Source organism: Sinocyclocheilus rhinocerous, unplaced genomic scaffold, assembly GCF_001515625.1.
Source record: "Sinocyclocheilus rhinocerous isolate Xijiao unplaced genomic scaffold, SAMN03320098_v1.1 scaffold161, whole genome shotgun sequence".
In the NCBI taxonomy this organism is placed as follows: domain Eukaryota; kingdom Metazoa; phylum Chordata; class Actinopteri; order Cypriniformes; family Cyprinidae; genus Sinocyclocheilus; species Sinocyclocheilus rhinocerous.
Window position 1 is genome coordinate 126,652 of NW_015627226.1, and position 20,088 is coordinate 146,739.

Genomic DNA, 20,088 nt, shown 5'->3' on the forward strand with positions numbered 1-20,088 from the left:
TATCTTTCACTTGGATGTTATAAGTTGCACTGAGTACATACAGCTGGATAAAACAAAAACTGTGTCCGTCTTCATTTCAGGCTGCAAAGCAACAAAATGTGATTATTTTAAACGGGGCTGATTTTTTTTCTATACCCACTGTATATACACAAATACATGCATGCTGTTTGCTGATGTGTGTCGTCTGATATCCACAGGATTGCGCCACAGCTGGTCTTTAAACATTACCAGGCTCCTGACCAGGTTGTGTTAGTGTTGTGTCAGAAGTGCATCCACTCAGAATATTCGATAATTAAATTTGACGATTTTTGTGAATAAAATATGATCAATGCTGCAAATTTCACTCGTTTGAATCCAAAATGTCTCTTCCAAACACAGAGATAAAGTTTATCTTTGCGGTACAAAGTTGATTCATCACTGTTGTTATGTTTCTAGACCGATTAAGGAATTCATAAATCTTCTAACTCACATCTTTGTTTCCCACAAGCAGTAGCAATGAATAAATACGCCCTTACCTCTTGTATCGGGAGATGAAGTAGAAGTTTCAAGATTTCCCACCCGGTGTCCGTGCTGCTATGGGACTTCGACAGGAGATTTATATTCAAGTTCAGATAATAGGTTACTCTCAATAAAATACTCAGAGACTTGTTTAAAAGAAGTTTAACTCATCACCATAGGAAATGGTTTCGCTTTATTAAAAACAATAACTCATAAGTAATAAAATCAAAAGTAAACAGCGAGAAGTCTTCACCTCGAATTGTGGCAAAAGCAAATCTGATACAACAGTCGATTATATAGTGGGAGGCGTTTACAATATTTCTCCTTTGCAAAGCATTCAGCATCGGGCTCTACACTGTGTATATGCAATGTGTGAGTAACTCAGAAGCCAAACACTCCTGTCTTGTTTCAATTCATAATTCAAAAGCATATAAATGGGCCTAATGTTGTGAGCTAGTTCTTCAGTCAGTGAAACATGCAGTAAGCAAATTGGAATAATTGCATGCATTATTTTATGTGAGGTTATGATGCATTATCCCATGGAACACAACTGGAGTTATGATCAGAATATCAAATGCATTTTGGGTCGATCTGTGTGTGTAATGTCTATGAGGTTAATAAGAACACTTTCTGAGTTTTTAATGCTCCTTTTATTATTGGTTTCTCAGCAGCTCTGGTTCCACTGAATTTCTCATTTAGTGTTTCTGGTGTCTGTTGTGGAGATAAACACATCTGACATAATGATTTCAGTGCAGGAGTTTATTCTAATTGTATGATTTTGACCAAAAACAAAGAATAGTTCATAAACAGTCATAAGATTATGATAGTGATTTTCCTACATGATTTACTAAGTTACACAGTTATTAGAAAACAGGAAACAATTAAACATTAAATTGATTGTTTTGTTGTTTATTTCTGAGAAGAACTGTAATGTTTCTAAGACACACGTTTGATCTTCATGCTGATGGATTTCATTCCAACAGCGTAACCCTTCCATGTTGACCAAACATTTCCAATGGCGTAAAGGGTGGAATCTTCACCCCATAAATACATACCGTTGGGGTTTGTACCGTGACAGGCTGAGTACCAAAATCCCCCAAGATACAGTTTGGCACAGTTATTTTGATAGACATCTTGGTCTTTGTCAAAGGTGGAGAACTTGAATCCATTATGGCCAGATAAAGAGTCGCCTGCAGAGAAGAGAAGCGTCACTAAGGACAGTAACCCAATGGAAATGTGTTTTCATGAGTATAAATGAAAGTATCCTACCTGCACCTCCATCTTTGAATCCAGAAACTTTTAGTTTATACTCGCCAGCTTCAGGACCCACAGAGAAAGACGAGTACAGAGCAAACACTTTATTTCCTTGAAAGTCCTCCAGATCCACTCTCAGCATGTACTTGTTGTTACGTGTCAGCTGGTACATGTTCTCCAGCCCTGATCATACACACACATGAAGAACACCTTCAACCAAACACTGGACATGAACATCCACACAAAATTATGTTTTATTAAAGTTCGGGAGGAGCACGTTCAGATAATTAACACGAGAGGAGCACATTCAGTAATCAACTCAATTAACAAGATAAGAGATATATATACACTCTGGACTCTGGGTTCGGGCCAAATTCTGAGCTCGGAGCCCTCCCCTCAGACAGCACGCCAAATACACATAACCTTTACTCTATTTATTATATGTAAGTGTGAACTCGTGAACGGACACACGCTGTGAGATCTTACCCAGCCAGTATTCTCCCTCCACATTCCCAAATCCTCTCTTGTACTGATTCCACGGCCGATAGAAATTCACACTGCCGTCCATTCTCCTCTGAATCACCTGTGATGGGTTTATAGAGAATATATGATTCAGAATGAATGCTGATGTGTGTTTAATGATCTAAAGTCACATTCATACCGTCCATCCTCCTTTCTATGGAATTTTCCTATTTGAGATCATCTCACAGTAAACCCAGATCGGAGCGTTACCTGTTGGATAGATGGAGTAAGTCTTACTGACTGTTTGTCCTGATTTATAAAGGTCAGTACAGTCGACCGGCTTTTTTACACTGTGATGGCATTCGCTCATCAGAACAGCAGAGAGAAGAGCCGCTAAAAACACCAACATCTACAGAGACAGAGAGAAAAAGATGAACATCACACTAAAAGAAAGCTAAAGCCACCTCCAGTTATGTAGAGTTATTGATAAACTTACTGCCATCTCCTCGGTCTCTAATCAGATGATCTCAGCAGAGATCGTTTTTTTTTATCTGTGTTGTAAATGAAGAATAAAGCAAGAACTCACCGTTTGTGTCAAGTCTGACACAAACACTCTTTGTATCTGTCAGATTCTCAGGCTCCTCCTCTGTGTTACAGAAGAAATTTACATTACAAAACCCCACATTTTAGAGGCAAATTAAATGCAAGTTAAACCTGCAGTCACTAGCTGTATTTGATGGGCTGGCAGTGCTTTGGCCCCGAACTGATGCTTTTCAGCTACATTTTTCTTATTATTATTATTTTTGAAAGGAAGTCTATGGCAGTTCATAGAACCATTTGGTTGAAAGTTGTGAAAATTGGCACATAGATAGAGGAGAGACTGAACATTAAAGGGTTCCTATGATGTTGCTAAAAATAACATTATTTTGTGTATTTGGTGTAATGCAATGTGTTTATGCGGTTTAAGGTTAAAAAAACACATTATTTTCCACATACTGTACATTATTGTTTCTCCTCTATGCCCTGCCTTTCTGAAACGCGTCAATTTTTACAAAGCTCGTCATTCTGAAAAGCGAGGTGTGCTGTAATTGGCCAGCTATCCAGTGCGTTGTGATTGGCTGAATGCCTCAAGCGTGTGACGGAAATGGACACAGATGACTCTATTTCCAGCAATTGACAACGTCACTGTGACGAGTGGGGTGGGTCCAAGAGCCATGGGAACGGAGCGAGACCGGTGGAGTTAATGATAATGAGCGACACCTGCGCCACTCACCGGTCTCGAGTCCCATGGAGGAGCTCCAGAAGGATAAAAGGAGGAGTGACGACAGTGCAAGACGAGAGAGGTCCAGGCCTGTGCTATTTATGTTGTTTTTTTGCAGCAGTCGTCCGCGAGGGGCTGCCGCTTTTACTTTCATTTTGTGTTTGTTCAATTGTTTATTAAAGTTTTATATTTAAATATTCACTGGTTCCCGCCTCCTTCTTCCTGATCTACAAACGTTGTTACATTGGTGCCTAAACCTGGGAGGAAGGAGGGACACGCTGTCAGAGAGCCCTCGCTGCTGAGGGGGATCGCGGTGCTGAGGAGGTCGGGCAGTATGAAGGAGCAGAGACCGCCGGTGGCTGCCCGAGGTGGTGGTGCTGGAACGATGGAAGACGAGGTGGGACGGAGGGCTCGCTGCCATGCTCCTGGGTTGAGGAGGGGTGGCTGCCATCTGAGAGGGAGCAGAGGAGTCAGTGCCATTCACCAAGAGGCTAGAGCCTGCTGCCGTCCGCCATTTTTGGGGAGGAGCAGGGAACGGGGGACTCGCTGCCGGCTGCCCTCAACAGGAGGAGCCATAACTGTCCACCAAAGATGTCCAGTACCATCGCATGGCACCGCGAGTGAGAGCCTCTCAGCTGGTTGAGGACCAAGCGGCAGTGTGTACGGGAACTGGACCGATAATTTTTTTTTCTTTTTCGGGTCTGTCTCTCCTCATCCTTCCGTCTCCTTTTCTCTCGCTTTGTCTGTCCTTACCCCCAGGTGCTGCGGCTGCTGTGACGGGGCCACCGGGGGGGAGTTGAGCGCAGTCTCGTGGTTACCCCCCAGCCTGCGAGGAGCGATGGGGGTATGTGATGAGTGGGGCGGATCCGAGAGCCATGGGAATGGAGTGAGGCCGGTGGAGTTTATGATAATGAGAGACACCTGCGCCACTCACTGGTCTCGAGTCCCACGGAGGAGCTCTGGAAGGATAAAAGGAGGAGCGACGACAGTGCTGGATGTGAGAGGACCAGGCCTGGACTATTTATGTTGTTGTTTTATGCGGAAGTCGTCCGTGAGGGGCTGCCGCTTTTACTATCATTTTGTGTTTGTTCATTTGTTTATTAAAGTTTTATATTTAAATATTCGCTGGTTCCCGCCTCCTTCTTCCCGATCTACGAACGTTGTTACAGTCACTACTGCTGATTATGAGCAACAATAGTACTGATTTACTTTTTGACATTATTTTTTAATGATATTTAAAGTACATTATGATAAATATTTTATTATTACATATACTGTCAGGAACTGTGTCGGAGGAAATGACGCGGATACGTGGATCAAAGCAACAGTCTTTAATAACTCCAAACACAAGGGATAATCCACTTTACAAATGGCTGGTGACACACGAACACGACAATTAAATCTGACAAACACAGACTGAACAGACTGGGGCTTAAATACACAGGATAATGAGGGACTAATGACAAGACACCTGAAATCAATGAACACAATCATCACGAGGGAGAACCTAGGTCACAGGGATCACATTTTACATTTACATTTACATTTAGTCATTTAGCAGACGCTTTTATCCAAAGCGACTTACAATTGGGGGATACATAAAGCGATGGGGAGGAAAACACACACAGACAGTCCAGGGGCATGACAGTTCGCCCCCCTCCCGGACAGCGCATCCTCGCGCCGCAGGAACAACAAAGGGAGGGACGGAGGGGAACTCAGGAGGAGATTCGGGACACCTGGGAGGAGGACGGCAAACAGAGTCCAGGGCGGACCAGATGAAGGGAGGAGACAGGAGGGACTTGGAGCAGGCACAGCCAGGCGGGACCCAGGCCACAGCCATGAAGGGAGCAACAATAGTACTGATTTACTTTTTGACATTATTTTTTAATGATATTTAAAGTACATTATGATAAATATTTTATTATTACATATACTGTCAGGAACTGTGTCGGAGGAAATGACGCGGATACGTGGATCAAAGCAACAGTCTTTAATAACTCCAAACACAAGGGATAATCCACTTTACAAATGGCTGGTGACACACGAACACGACAATTAAATCTGACAAACACAGACTGAACAGACTGGGGCTTAAATACACAGGATAATGAGGGACTAATGACAAGACACCTGAAATCAATGAACACAATCATCACGAGGGAGAACCTAGGTCACAGGGATCACATTTTACATTTACATTTACATTTAGTCATTTAGCAGACGCTTTTATCCAAAGCGACTTACAATTGGGGGATACATAAAGCGATGGGGAGGAAAACACACACAGACAGTCCAGGGGCATGACAGTTCGCCCCCCTCCCGGACAGCGCATCCTCGCGCCGCAGGAACAACAAAGGGAGGGACGGAGGGGAACTCAGGAGGAGATTCGGGACACCTGGGAGGAGGACGGCAAACAGAGTCCAGGGCGGACCAGATGAAGGGAGGAGACAGGAGGGACTTGGAGCAGGCACAGCCAGGCGGGACCCAGGCCACAGCCATGAAGGCGACCCACGGTGGAGCCAATGGAGCGAGTAGCCATGGTGGAGGAGGCCGAGGCGGAGACGGAGAGCCAATGAGCCAGGGTGACGGGGAGGATCCGGAGGGCCAAGGCGGAGCAGATGGCTCAGGCGAACGAGACGGAGGCGGGGATCCAGAAGGCCGCGGTGGAGCCGGAGCGACATAGGACCGAGGAGGAGCCGAAGGGAAGGAGGAGCCTGACAGAGCCAGAAGGACAGAGGGACGAGGCAAAGCCGGAGGAGTGGGGTGCCGAGGCAGCGGATGGTCGACAACTGACCAAGGCGGAGCCGGAGGGACAAGGGAGCCCGGCGGAGCTGGTGGACTGACGGGCCACAATGGAGAGGAGGGAGCTAGGAGCAATGGTGGAGCCGCTGGGTCGACGGGCTGAGGCGGAGTCTGGGACTCAGAGGCTGGAGGCGGAAGCAAGGGATTCTCCAGCCATGCCGACAATAGAGACTGGCAGACCCGCGGTGCTCGCACCGCACAGATGGTGGGCTGAGGGTGAGCAAAGGGGCTACCAGACGACAGTGGTGGAGGAGGCAGGAGTGGGGGGTGGGTGGTCATTTGTGAGCCTCCGGGCTCTCTGGGTTGGTGTGCACTGCCCACACACACCAAATCGCGACTCCCAGCACTGGGAGCGCGTCAGACAGGGGAACGACAGGGCTGGCAGACAGTTCAGGGCAGACTGGAAAGTTCGAGAAAGGTGGGAGGAGAATGGGCATGTCCGCATATATATCTGCCACCCCCAGCGGTGGTGCAGTGGGCGGGGCTTTCTTCCGTGCTCTCGTGCTCCACTGTGGAATTCTCCGTGGCGTTCTTCGTTGCTGGCACTCACACCTGGTCAGACATCACGTGAGGCTCTGGCAATCCTCAGCTCTGTCGCTCTTTTCAGCAATGGCTCGTCGGTCACGGCGGGCTTTGGCTCTCCGTCTGCGGTGGGCTCAGGCTTTGGCTTCACGCAGCAGGGTAATGGTGGGCTGGGCTCTGGGTCCAGAGTAGAACTGGCGAGATCATCCTCGGTGCAGATGATGAATGGAGATCTGTTTCTCGCCAGTATCCACTCCACAAAGGCGTCAAAATTCTCCCGAGGACCATCTTTGGACAACAGCGCTCTGCACGTGGTGTTTAGGCTGGCATCGTAAAATGCGCAGAGTGCGTCATCTGGGTAGCTGGTGTGATGAGCGATATCCAGGAACAGTCCGGTATGGCCCTCGAGAGATCTCTCCCCCTGCTCCAGCAGGAGGAGGAGGTATTCAGGATGAAGGAAGGCGTCCTAAGGGATCCATGGGGGAAAACCAGAAAACAAAACACTGAACAAAACGCGGAAACACAACGGAGGGGAAACACGCAACTAAACCATTTTTTGTTGTTGTTGTCGGTCAGGTCTTCTGTCAGGAACTGTGTCGGAGGGAACGACGTGGAGACGTGGATCAAAGCAACAGTCTTTAATAACTCCAAACACAAGGAATAATCCACATTATAAATGGCTGGTGACACACGAACATGACGATTAGACCTGACAAACACAGACTGAACAGACTGGGGCTTAAATACACAGGATAACGAGGGACTAATGACAAGACACACCTGAAATCAATGAACACAATCATCACGAGGGAGAAACTAGGTCACAGGGATCACATGGGGAGGAAAACACACACAGATAGTCCAGGGGCGTGACACATACATCTTAGGACATTATAGAGAGCAAATGTTTCAGTGCACTTGAAGACATTTCACCAAATTTTATGCACTTACACTGATCAGTCACAACATTATCACCACTGGTAAATGAAAAGATCTTTGACAAGGATCAAAATAGTGATGGTTAAACAAATGGGTTAAAGCCTCTCCAAAGCTGGGTGTGGGCTGTTCCCAGTATGCAATGGTTAGTACCTACCAAAATGCGGTTTCATTTACTACACACATATTTAATTTAGCCATTAAAAAGGAGTCCATAAAAATTAATTGACTGCTTTACATGGTTTCACTTTGAGGTCTCAAATGACTCGGTGACTCTGATGATCAGTCAACAGTCATCACAGTGTTCTGAGGTCCTGTGTTTTAAAGTTTGATGAACTGAATTGGTTTATTTGTTTTGTTTTTGCTTCTTAAAGGAGTAGTTCACTTCCAGAATGAAAATCTTGTCTTCATTTACTCTCCCTCCACTTGTTCCAAACCTGTATGAGTTTCTTTATTCTGTTGAACACAAAAGAAGATATTTTGAAAAATCCGAACAGTTGATGGGCACCATTGACTTCCATAGTATTTTTTTCCTAATATGGAAGTCAATGGGGCTCATCAATTTTGGGGATTTTTCATAAAATCTTTTTTTGTGTTCAACAGAAGAAAGAAACTCATGCATATTTGGAGGGAGAGCAAATGATGACAGGATTTTCATTCTGGAAGTGAATTACTCCTTTAAGTCTGAAATTATTAGTCTGGGTAAAAGTTTCCAGATTTCTTCTTGTGAATCCCTGGGAGTAACCATCACTTTGCTACAATCCAAAAATGAAATTTCCTTTCAGAAAATGTGTGTCATGAATGCAAAACTCATATACAAGTAAGCAAACAAAGTTTTGAATGTTTTACATTCACAAATTGTTTGTTGAATGTGCATTTGCAAATCGTCATCTTGGATTTGTGTTTGTGTATTTTGAGACTTTCCAGCAAGCAGGTTAAGTGACATACCCTGTATGTTTAAGGGTAAGTAAGCAGATAAACTCAGCTTTCGTTTCCTAAAACTGAGGTAACTCTCAGGATATGTAAGTAGCCATAGCAACTTACTCTCTGAAAATAACCTGCTTCGGAGTAGATCATGTTTCAAGGTTAGTTTACTTCAGAGCTATCAGCACATGCGTGACCTGTTGATCAGACTCCAGTGGGCGTGGCAGATTGCGCACAATATTAAATAGTAAATACAATATAGTTATATATATATATATAAATATATATATATATATATATATACACTGAACAAAATTATAAACGCAACACTTTTGTTTTTGCCCCTAGTTCAGTATATATATATATATATATATATATATATATATATAGTTGTATGATATGTTAATGATAAAGCACTATTATAAGTAATATATAAGGTAATATTCTAATATGTTATTATATTTATTGTCATATATAATAGTTATCTATATATATTATAAAACTCTGTATTATAACAAAGTAATGTCTATTTTATTCTAATATATTTATTATATTTTATTGTCATCTCACACATCATGGATCAACATGGGACTGCATTACATCCTGCAACACCTCGACAGACCTGGGAATTATGCAAGGATAAAAGATTATTGCAAACTTTTAAAAGAGTCTTTAAATTTTTAAAAGAAAGAAAAAGTTACTTTACTTTTTACTCTCATTGAAATTCAGAAAGTTTAAAGAAAGCCATGCCTTTACATCAGTCAAACAGGTCAAGAGGGTATCCAAACCATCTGAATTTCACTTGAGAGGCAGATAAATTTGTGTGTCATCAGCGTAACAATGGAATGACAGCCCATGTTTTCTAATAATAGAACAGAGTGGCAGCATGTAAAGAGAAAATAGAATTGGGGTCAAGATGGAGCCCTGAGGAACCCCACACGACAAAACAGCATTACTAGAGGTGTATTCTCCAATCTTAACTGAGAAGCTTCTGTTGGTAAAATAAGATTTAAACAACTCCAGTGCACTGCCTGTAATGCCTTCACAATGTTCCAAACGGGCAATAAGAACAGCATGATCTACTGTATCAAAAGCAGCAGTTAAATCTAAAAGCACAAGAACAGCATAGTCACCAGAATCACATGTTATTAGTACATCATTAAAAACCTTCAACAATGCAGTCTCAGCAGAATGACTTTTTCTAAACCCAGATTGAAAAATGTAAAAACTTCATTAGCAGCTAGAAAACTTTGCAATAGTTGGAGGACTATTTTCTCCAAAATCTTCGTAATAAAAGATAGATTGGAGATGGGTCTAAAATTACCTAACACTGTGGAGTCTAAGTTTTGTTTTTGGAAGGGGTGAACTGTTGCATGTTTTAGCAGATCAGGCATAATGCCAGTTTCTAAACAGCGATTTAACATGATCAGAAGATGGGAGCCAACAACATCAAGGACTTGTTTAAGAAAAAAATGGAGGGATAATATCAGTAGAAGAGCCAGAAGGCTTGAGGTGCTCCACTATTTCTTGAAGCTGAGTGCCAGTAATAGGATTAAACTGACTAAAAACGTCTCAGGTTACGTATGTAACCATGGTTCCCTGAGTAGGGAACGAGACACTGTGTCCTCTAGGGGTCGCTATGGGGGAACGCCTCGTCGTGACCCATGTCTGAAGCATACATTGAAAAAACACCAACAACGTGTTGGCCGACGATAGCCATGCAACATTCAAGCCTCAGCCACACCTCTTCTCCAAGACACCTCCGCTGGTTTCTCCCAGGACTTCCTGCCACGTCATACCCTTGCCTCAGCTGTACCTGCTACATCTTCGGGAGCTCCTTTCATCCCGCCGGCAGCAGGTATTCCTCAAAGTTTGAGGAAGAAAATAATCGCAGGTAACGACATCAACCTAATAAAAATTTTACTGTGTTCTTCAGGAGTCTTAGATAAACGCGTGGTTGACTGTGGTGATGTCTCGGTCGTTCTCAAAGAATGTGACCCAAGACTTTCTAAAAGTTTGTCTCTAGCGGAGTTTAATGTGGCTTTCGGCGTGTACAGAGACACTCTATGTGAGGTTTTTCCTAAGCGGAGGATTGAACTCGATACCTATTCAGCGATCATATCAGACCTGGCACTTAATTACGGAGGCTCCCTATTTTACGAATACCATAAGAGTTTTTCAGCTAAGGCAGCTTTATACCTTCAGCGTTTCAACCTCAAATTAGACTGGTCTGTCGTGGATCTCGAATTGATCAGCAGACACTTTACGGGACATAAAGCTATTTCTTGCTCTGTTTGTGGATCTTTTTCCCATTCTGCCAGCCTATGCCCCCGCACAGCTTACCAGGCGTCTCAGGGGTCTCCAGTCAAGTCCAAAAAACCTGTTCCTGGGTCGAAATACCCTGCTCGGAGCCATGTGAAACATCAAGATAATTCACCTCACACGTGTATAAATTTCAACGAATCTGTATGTCCTTACGTTAACTGTAAATTTGTGGCGATAGTCATCCTAGAGCCGTTTGTCCCCGCAGGTTCAAAGCTCCTCCCAACTCTACCAAAAGATGAATAAACATCCATCAACTCCAATCAACGTTCCAGTATTGTCTGATATTTTGTCTAATCATCCCTACCGTGGTTTTGTTAATTTTCTCATTACTGGTCTAATTCAAGGCTTTATGGCAGGACTTACAGCTATTCCCTCCTCTATTTTTTTTCTACAAATCTTCAGTCAGCCCTCAAAGAGCCCGAAGTCGTAGACACGTTGATAAAAAAAGAATTAGACAAAGGATATCTCATCGGCCCTTTTCATAATTCTCCTTTTCCTTTATTTCGTATAAACCCGATAGGTATCGCTACTCGTAAATATTCTGGTAAAAAAAGATTAATTATCGATCTTTCTTCTCCGCATAACAGCCCTATTCCTAGCATTAATAGTTTAACCCCCGAAGTCGCTATGGGGGAACGCCTCGTCGTGACCCATGTCTGAAGCATACATTGAAAAAACACCAACAACGTGTTGGCCGACGATAGCCATGCAACATTCAAGCCTCAGCCACACCTCTTCTCCAAGACACCTCCGCTGGTTTCTCCCAGGACTTCCTGCCACGTCATACCCTTGCCTTAGCTGTACCTGCTACATCTTCGGGAGCTCCTTTCATCCCGCCGGCAGCAGGTATTCCTCAAAGTTTGAGGAAGAAAATAATCGCAGGTAACGACATCAACCTAATAAAAATTTTACTGTGTTCTTCAGGAGTCTTAGATAAACGCGTGGTTGACTGTGGTGATGTCTCGGTCGTTCTCAAAGAATGTGACCCAAGACTTTCTAAAAGTTTGTCTCTAGCGGAGTTTAATGTGGCTTTCGGCGTGTACAGAGACACTCTATGTGAGGTTTTTCCTAAGCGGAGGATTGAACTCGATACCTATTCAGCGATCATATCAGACCTGGCACTTAATTACGGAGGCTCCCTATTTTACGAATACCATAAGAATTTTTCAGCTAAGGCAGCTTTATACCTTCAGCGTTTCAACCTCAGATTAGACTGGTCTGTCGTGGATCTCGAATTGATCACCAGACACTTTACGGGACATAAAGCTATTTCTTGCTCTGTTTGTGGATCTTTTTCCCATTCTGCCAGCCTATGCCCCCGCACAGCTTACCAGGCGCTAGGAGGAATTGATGGATCAGAGAAAAAGAGACTAATTGCCAATCTTAAAACATTTATCTTATTAACAAAAAACTTGAGAAAAACCTCACACATAGATGAAGACACATCAGGGAGAGAACAAAAAGGAGGGTTGATAGTGGCATTAATAATGTTAAAAATATTTTTCGGTTTATGACAGTTTTTATTAATAATTTCAGTAAAATACCTTGATTTGGCTGCTTTTTCCTCTTTCTGATATTGAGACAGTGAGTCTCTCAGTATTTTAAAAGAAACCTGAAATTTGTTCCTTTTACGCTCCGCTCTTCTAAAAATCCCAAATTGCAACCTAAAACCTCACGGTCTTCCTTTGAGTCCACACTTTCATGATGTAATGGCGCTTTTACTGTCGGGTAGAAGTCTGCCGCAGAGCTCACCTCAGTGTGCATCGAGGGCGCATAGCGGCTGCAAAGGTAAAATGATGAATGGGACACACCCTACGATCTAGAGCACTTAACGGACACGTGCATGTGGCGGCCATTGTAAGTCTGCAAGACCGCAAGTGCACATGAAGTGTGCCATTTGGGACACGGCTTTAGACTCGAAAAGTGAACTAATCATTTCTGTTTCCTGTAAAGAACCAAAAGAATGTTGCGCATGCGCGGTCAACACAAAATGAACGAATCCCTCACTGAGACGACTCGATGTTCCCCAGACTACATGAAGCAATTCAAAAGTGATATATCCTCCAGTTGCTCTTTTTGTGATGACTCTATTGAAACTGTTTTTCATCTCTTTTGTAAATGTTCATTTACAAAGACATTTTGGAAAGATGTGTTAGGTTTCATTAGGAGTAAAATGTATGAGTCTGTCCTGTTTTGGAAGGACGTGATGCTGGTCAGTCTGGTCAGAGTATGAACAGTCTAATAAATAACAGTTTTATGTAGTGAATCTGATTTTGCTGCTTGCAAATTTCCACATTGACAGATGCAAAATATTCAAACTCCAGACCTCTCTTTTTTGTTTTCATGAAAGAATGTGAGCAATACCTTTCATTGATCCAATTGTCTAAGAACAAAATAGTTTAAAAATTGTATCTGTTTGTAACTATTTTCCTATCTTTAATGACAAAATTCTCAAATAGTTTTTTCCCCAGTTTGTAATGTATTAAACACACCCTTTTTTATTTTTATTTTTTATTTTGTTGTCATTGTCAACATCATTTTTATTTGTTGATATTTGTATTACTGTTTATATACTGTTTTTGAGCATAAAAAAAAAAAAACCTGATGTTCCAGAGTCATATTAAAGATTTGTTCAAATTGAACAACACATCACTACGTACCAGGATGTTAAAACATCCGCACGAGACCACAGATCAAGTCACGGTTTAGGAGAGGTACATCCAGTTGATCATTTCATTTCATGCAACTTTCTCACTAGATCATTCAACTTGCCTAGTAAAGATGTATAGTTTAATTTTTGTGTGTTTTCTTAAGTTTAAGAAGTTAAAGTGTAACCCAGTGTATTATGATTTAATATTAATCAATTATGTTAAAGAATCATTATTCACATGGATACCACACCATATTAAGTAGGGCTGGGTTTTGACACAAATTGCACAGTTTGATTCGCAAGCTTGCAATTTGATTCAATTTCAATTCAATATCAATTATTTTGGATATATATCAGGTACAGTAAATTGCACATTTTCTCAAAGAAAAATAATTTCAACGAATAATGTACAATATACATGCCTGGTTTGTATACAAACACTTAAATTACACTGAGTGAAGTTTTAATAATAATAAAGTTATGATAATAACTTTACAATTGCATAACTCTATTTCTACTCCAATTCGTTTTTTTGAAATATAAAAATGTAAAAGGTGGCTGTCATAAAAAAAAAACTTGGATTTATTTAAACATAAATTAAATATTGAAGATTATGAATACGTTCTATGGTAATAATCTACAACTACAGCAATAACCAACAGCAGCAGCAATTCAGCAGCAGCGTAGCAGATCTGTTCCGCCAAGACCAAATACATTTACATTGTCATATCCATCACCATGCTAAAATGTTCCGAGAGTTGTCATGATTGAAATGGTTTTCTCTAGATTTTAAGCAGGAATTTTTCTTTCTTATTTTTTATTTATTTATTTGTATTAATTTTTTGGACACACCAAAGAAATCACTGGATCTTGGAAAAAAAAAGTTCTGGCTACGCCCTGGGCGTAAGCCTTGTTATGCATTGTTAAACGTTGTTGTTATTGTTCTGGTGTTATGGCAGAATTAAAATATTCAAAACGAGACAGTTGTTACAGTTGCCGTGTAAGTTTTATTAATGTTTTCTGAATACTTTGGGAATAAAATGCACATGAAAAGAGTGGATCATGATTAACTGTAACATGAAATATATGAATTGACAATTATGAAGGAACACCAATGTAGTAGAGCTAAACATGTCTCTTGCACAGTTCAGTGCTAGAAGTTCTTCAGTCAAAGGACATTCAAACCTCAGTTACACTGAATGTCTGGAATAGTGTCCCATCTAGAGTCTTGAGCATTCTTTTCAAGTAGAAAATGTTTCACAGCCATATGATAATTATATGTATCAGTGTAACACATTATGTGAAAAGTAATTAAATCAAAAGGAAGAAGCAGTTTCTAAACACTGCAATGTTTCTATGACACGGGTTTGATCTTCATTCTGATGGATTTCATACCAACATTGCGATTCGTCCACGTTGGCCAAACATTCCCTATACCGATATTGGTGTCTTCTTCTCCCCATATATACACACCGTTGGGGTTTGTTTTCACATCAATACAGTTTTTGTACCAAAATGCCCCGAGATGAAGTTTGGCACAGTTATTTTGATTGTTGTCTTGGTCTTCGTCTAAGGTTGTGAACTTCTGTCCATCATGCTCAGATAAAGAGTCGCCTGCAGAGAGGAAGAGCATCACTGAGAACAATTCCTCTAAAGAAATGACTTTTCCTGAGAATAAACAGTGTTGGGTAAATTATTTTAAGAAAGTAATTAATTACTGGCTACTACTGACATCTACAACAGTGTATTTAGATTACTGTAGAAATTATTCTCTCTAAAAAGTATTGCATTACTATAATGCCATATTAACAGCAACCAAAATTAACCAGCTCAACAATACGTGAAAAGGATAGACATGAAATTGTAGTTTATAATTCTTAAGAAGATCACAGCAGAGATCTGTTTTATCTAGACGAAAATAATATAAACATTTTTATATTGTCTATTTTAATATATATTTTTTTTTCTGAAAGTTGTATTAATGTCTGAATATTCTGAGGTAAATTGTGAATAAAGCAGTAACTCACCGTTTGTGTTCTTCAGTCTGACACAAACACTCTTATATCTGTCAGATTCTCAGACTCCTCCTCTGTGTTACAGAAGAAATTTACATTATGAAGGCCCACATTTTGGAGGTAAATTAAATGCAAGTTAAACATGCAGTCACGAGCTGTATTTGATGGGCTTGCAGTGCTTTGGCCCCGAACTGTTGCTTTTTCCCATCTATATTCTACTTCTTATTATTATTATTCTTGAATGGAAGTCTATGGCAATCCATACTCTTTGGCCAAAAGTTGTGAAAATTGGCACTCAGATAGAGAGCCTAGCGGTTGTTTTTTTTCCTAAACTCATGAAACTTAGTTGTGATTCTCATGTATCTCTCATTTTAGTTTCAACGATGTTTGTGCTAAAATTTCTTAGGAGAAATACAAGTATAGATACAGTTGAGACATGAGGAAATTCTGAGAGACAAGAGTCCAAAATGAGAATGTAGTGTGAGAAACATGGGAGATCTCTTTACTGTCTCGCTGTAACCTCTTCCAAAACTCCATTATAAAAATGTTTCATTGCTCAGAGGTTGGTCTGTCTTTAAGTTACATTGGGGTTTTTCACTAAATAAGTGTTTGACGTGTAAGATAAATGTTTTCCTTTAACAAATGTAACACTTGTGTAAACCATTTTCTCCTCTTGTTTGTTTAACACTGAAAAGTTTGTCTTGTAAAACCCATTTTGCATGCATGTAAATATAAGTCATGACTTCCTTACAATAATAGAATAGAGCTGTGCAGTTTATGTGCATTTAGGGCACATTATTTGTTCTTGGAAATAATTGTGTACCAGATGCCTTTATCAAAACTGACTAACAATTCTTGACTACTTTGATTTGTAATGTATAGTATTAGGAAAGTTTGAGTTCAATACTGAGACATTTGACTTGGTGCACACTTTGTAAAGTTGTTGAGATCACTTCTAAACACATGTGAGAGCACCACAATCTCTAGCAAAGGAGGAAGATCTGAGCACAGTGTGTGTTGTTGACATCTCTTCTAAACTTTAACAGGAAACCAATGTGAGAGTATTAGAGTTTTAACTGAACGGTCCTCAAATGCAGCCTCTGAATTGGGACACAACTATAGACGAAACAGACCTGCCAGGAACGTCTCAAAATACACACACTCAAATCCATTCAGCATGTAAAACATTCAAACCTTTGTGTGCACACTTATGTGAATAGTGTTTTGCATTTGTGAATCGCATTTTGTGAATGTAAATGTGGTTATGAATTTATTCATTGCTGCAGTTTATTGAAGTTTATTGTTGATTTGTTTAAGTTGCAAATTTTAATTTAAAAAAAAAACTTTTTTTTTGCTTTCTCATTATGGGGTATGGAATATAGATTTCTGTGACTAAATAAGTGAAAGCGTTTTAGCATATGGTTGCAACATAACGTTAACAAAAAATATATATATATATTTTGGCCAGGTAAAAGTCTTATCAGTACAGTTGGAAAAGCTGTGGAAATTCATTGAGCCTGATGAGAATTGTCCAAAAATAAGACACATCTGCACGCAAAATGAAAATAGTATTACAAATGAGCATTTACAAGCTGTATTTTAGAAATCTTTGCTGGAAGTTGGTGTGCTCTGTGCTCCTGTGTCGATTCTCTTCAGTGGGAATAGATATATGAGACATGAACTGTGTCTAGCTGACTTCTATGCTGTCAGGGTCTAGGCCATGATAGAGAATGCGCTCACACACACTCAGGGCCGCTGCTGGCCAAATGGGTGCCCTAAGCAGAATTCTAGGCCTATTGTTGTGCCCCCTCCCTCAAATTGATTGATTTTATTGTCTGAAGCATTCAGAAATCAGACAAAAGAAAATTAAGCAATGATAAAACCATGGTTAATTTTTGTAAGGGTTGTAATGTCCACATGTTTTTGTTGAAGAAATTATAGAGGCTGTAGCATTTCTATTGCAAAGACCAAAAATGAATGATTAAGTGGCTATTTGGAATAAACATTTGGTCAATATTAAGGATTTGATCGTCCTGTAAGTGTAACAACAGCAATTACCAGGCCTTCGGCGCCTTTGGCATTTGTAATGTAAAGTACATAGCCTACATTGTTTATTTTGTATTACATTATGTATTTAAAACTCACATAAATGAAATGGTTGAAGTATAATATTAATACTCATTAAACATGTTCACACACACACACACACACACATTTTGTTGTGGATATATATATTTAAAATAAATGACAGGTAACAAAATGCTTACTGAAAGTCTTCTCTTTATATGTATTTTTCAGGTTTCACTGTAATCATAATCTGGCATAATTGAAAAAAATATGGCTGTATAAATAAAGTGGTAAACTTGGAATCGAATAAAAATGGTTTTATAATTTCTAAATGCAAATCTAAAAGCAAAACCTGTGAAAAGTACTATATTGGGGAGTTGATAGAGCCCGTTAGTGGTCCTCTGCTGCCATGTAGTGGTTATAATTGCAATTTCAGGGAATTTACCAAGGAAATATCATTTTTATGCTTTATTACTATTGTGCTGCCAGTTTTTACCCAAGTTTGGCGAAGATATCTCATTCCATTCAAAAGTTAAAGCCGTTTTAGTAAAGGTGGCCCTGCTCCTTACGAACGTTTTGGCGTCCCTTTGCGATGGTGAGTCGAAAGTTCAACTTTTTTATTTTGATAATTATTGATATTTACTCTCCAGAGAATCTTTCTACACTGGTTTGGTTTCGAGCAGGCGAAAAACCTAGTTCGCAAAAGTAGGTTTTCCAAAATTCCTGAAATTTCGCCAGGGTGACGATCGAATCCGAGGCATGTGTTTTGTCCATCGTGAGTCAAGGATTCCAAAGACATAAGACACTTGCGCCTGCAACTAACAGTTTAGGAGTTATGAGCGATTTCATACTTTTGATCGCTGTAGCTCCCCCGTCAGGCCGATTGGGGCGAGCCTTGGTGAAGTTGTAGACGGTGTGAGTCTCTATGACTTATCCTTGTCCATTCTAACAATTACAACAGGGTTTCAGCACTACACTTGAAACCCTTAAAAAAAATGTGTCGTCTGATATCCACAAGATGGCGCAACAGCTTGTCTTACAGTAAAATGTTACCAGGTACTGGAATAGGTTGTGTCCTCTAGTTGTTAGTGTTGTGCCAGAAGTGCATCCACTCAGAAATGTGAATTCACTTAAAAAAAGAAGACAACATTTTACCATTCATAATTAAATTTGACGATATTTGTGCGTAAAATATTATCAGTGCTGCAAAATTCACACTTTTGAATCCAAATATGTAATTAACGTGAGTGGTACAGAACCAATGTTTTGTTTGTTTGTTTTTTGTGGGTGAGTGGGAGTCGTCTGTCTGTGTATATTAGTGCTGTCAAACGATTAATCGCATCCAAAATAAAAGTGTTTATTTACATAATATATGTGTGTGTACATTTATTATGTAAACACACAAACATGCATGTATATATTTAAGAAAAATATGTTTTGTTTATATAAATTATTAATATTTCTATATAATAAAAAATTATATATTAATATAAATAAATATATACATGTAAATATTTTTTAAATATATACATGTGTGTGTCACGCTGTTGTTGAAGGAAGGCACACAAAGACGAAGGTAATCCAAATAACATTTAATAGTAATCCAAAATGATGGAGATTCATACAAAACACAAGGTAACACAAGCAGCATACACAACTAATAACCGGCAGCTAACTGAACTGAAAGGGGAACTTAAGTAGGGTGAGATAACGAGGGACAGACAGGTGAGGATGATAACTAATCAAACACAGGTGAACTGAATGAACTAATCAAAGGACGACAGAAACTAAATGAAAACACAACAAAAGAAGTCCATGACTGTGACAGTATGTTTGTGTATTTACATAATAAATATACACAGTACACACACACATATATTATGTAAATAAACCCTTTTATTTTGGATGCGATTAATCATTTGACAGCACTTTCATCTTTCATTTGAAGCGGATTCATCACTGTATATATGCAATGTGTGAGTAACTCAGAAGCCAAACACTTCTGTCTTGTTTCGATTCATTATTCTTACAGGCCCATTTATATGCTTTTGAATTATGTTGTGAGCTAGTTCTTCAGTCAGCGAAAGATCAGAATGTCAAATGCATTTTGGGTCAATCTGTGTGTGTAATGTCTATGAGGTTCAGTTCAGTTCAATTCAAGTTTATTTGTACAGCGCTTTTCATGATACAAATCATTGCAAAGCAGCTTTACAGAAAATTAAGTTTCTACAATATATTTAGTAGTAGCTTGTCAGTGGTGACTATGTCAAATTGATGTACATATGGCAGAAATGTATGGTAAAATTCAATTAATGATGTAATCAAACAGACGATGAACACTATTAACAGCAATTATTATATGATGCAATCAA

General features: G+C 40.1%; 1 protein-coding gene across 1 annotated transcript; it reads right to left on the reverse strand.

Annotated features, from left to right (window-relative positions):
• Nucleotides 1-1,348: 1,348 nt before the first annotated feature.
• LOC107722599 (microfibril-associated glycoprotein 4-like) lies at nt 1,349-19,651 on the reverse strand. Its single transcript, XM_016531029.1, has 6 exons — nt 19,646-19,651; nt 16,794-16,795; nt 2,414-2,428; nt 2,239-2,335; nt 1,768-1,935; nt 1,349-1,688 (listed from the first exon to the last, which is right to left on the reverse strand). The coding sequence occupies exons 4-6, from the start codon at nt 2,318-2,320 to the stop codon at nt 1,435-1,437; spliced, it is 504 nt and encodes a 167-aa protein (XP_016386515.1). The 5' UTR covers nt 2,321-2,335; nt 2,414-2,428; nt 16,794-16,795; nt 19,646-19,651; the 3' UTR covers nt 1,349-1,434.
• Between the last annotated feature and the right edge of the window lie 437 nt (nt 19,652-20,088).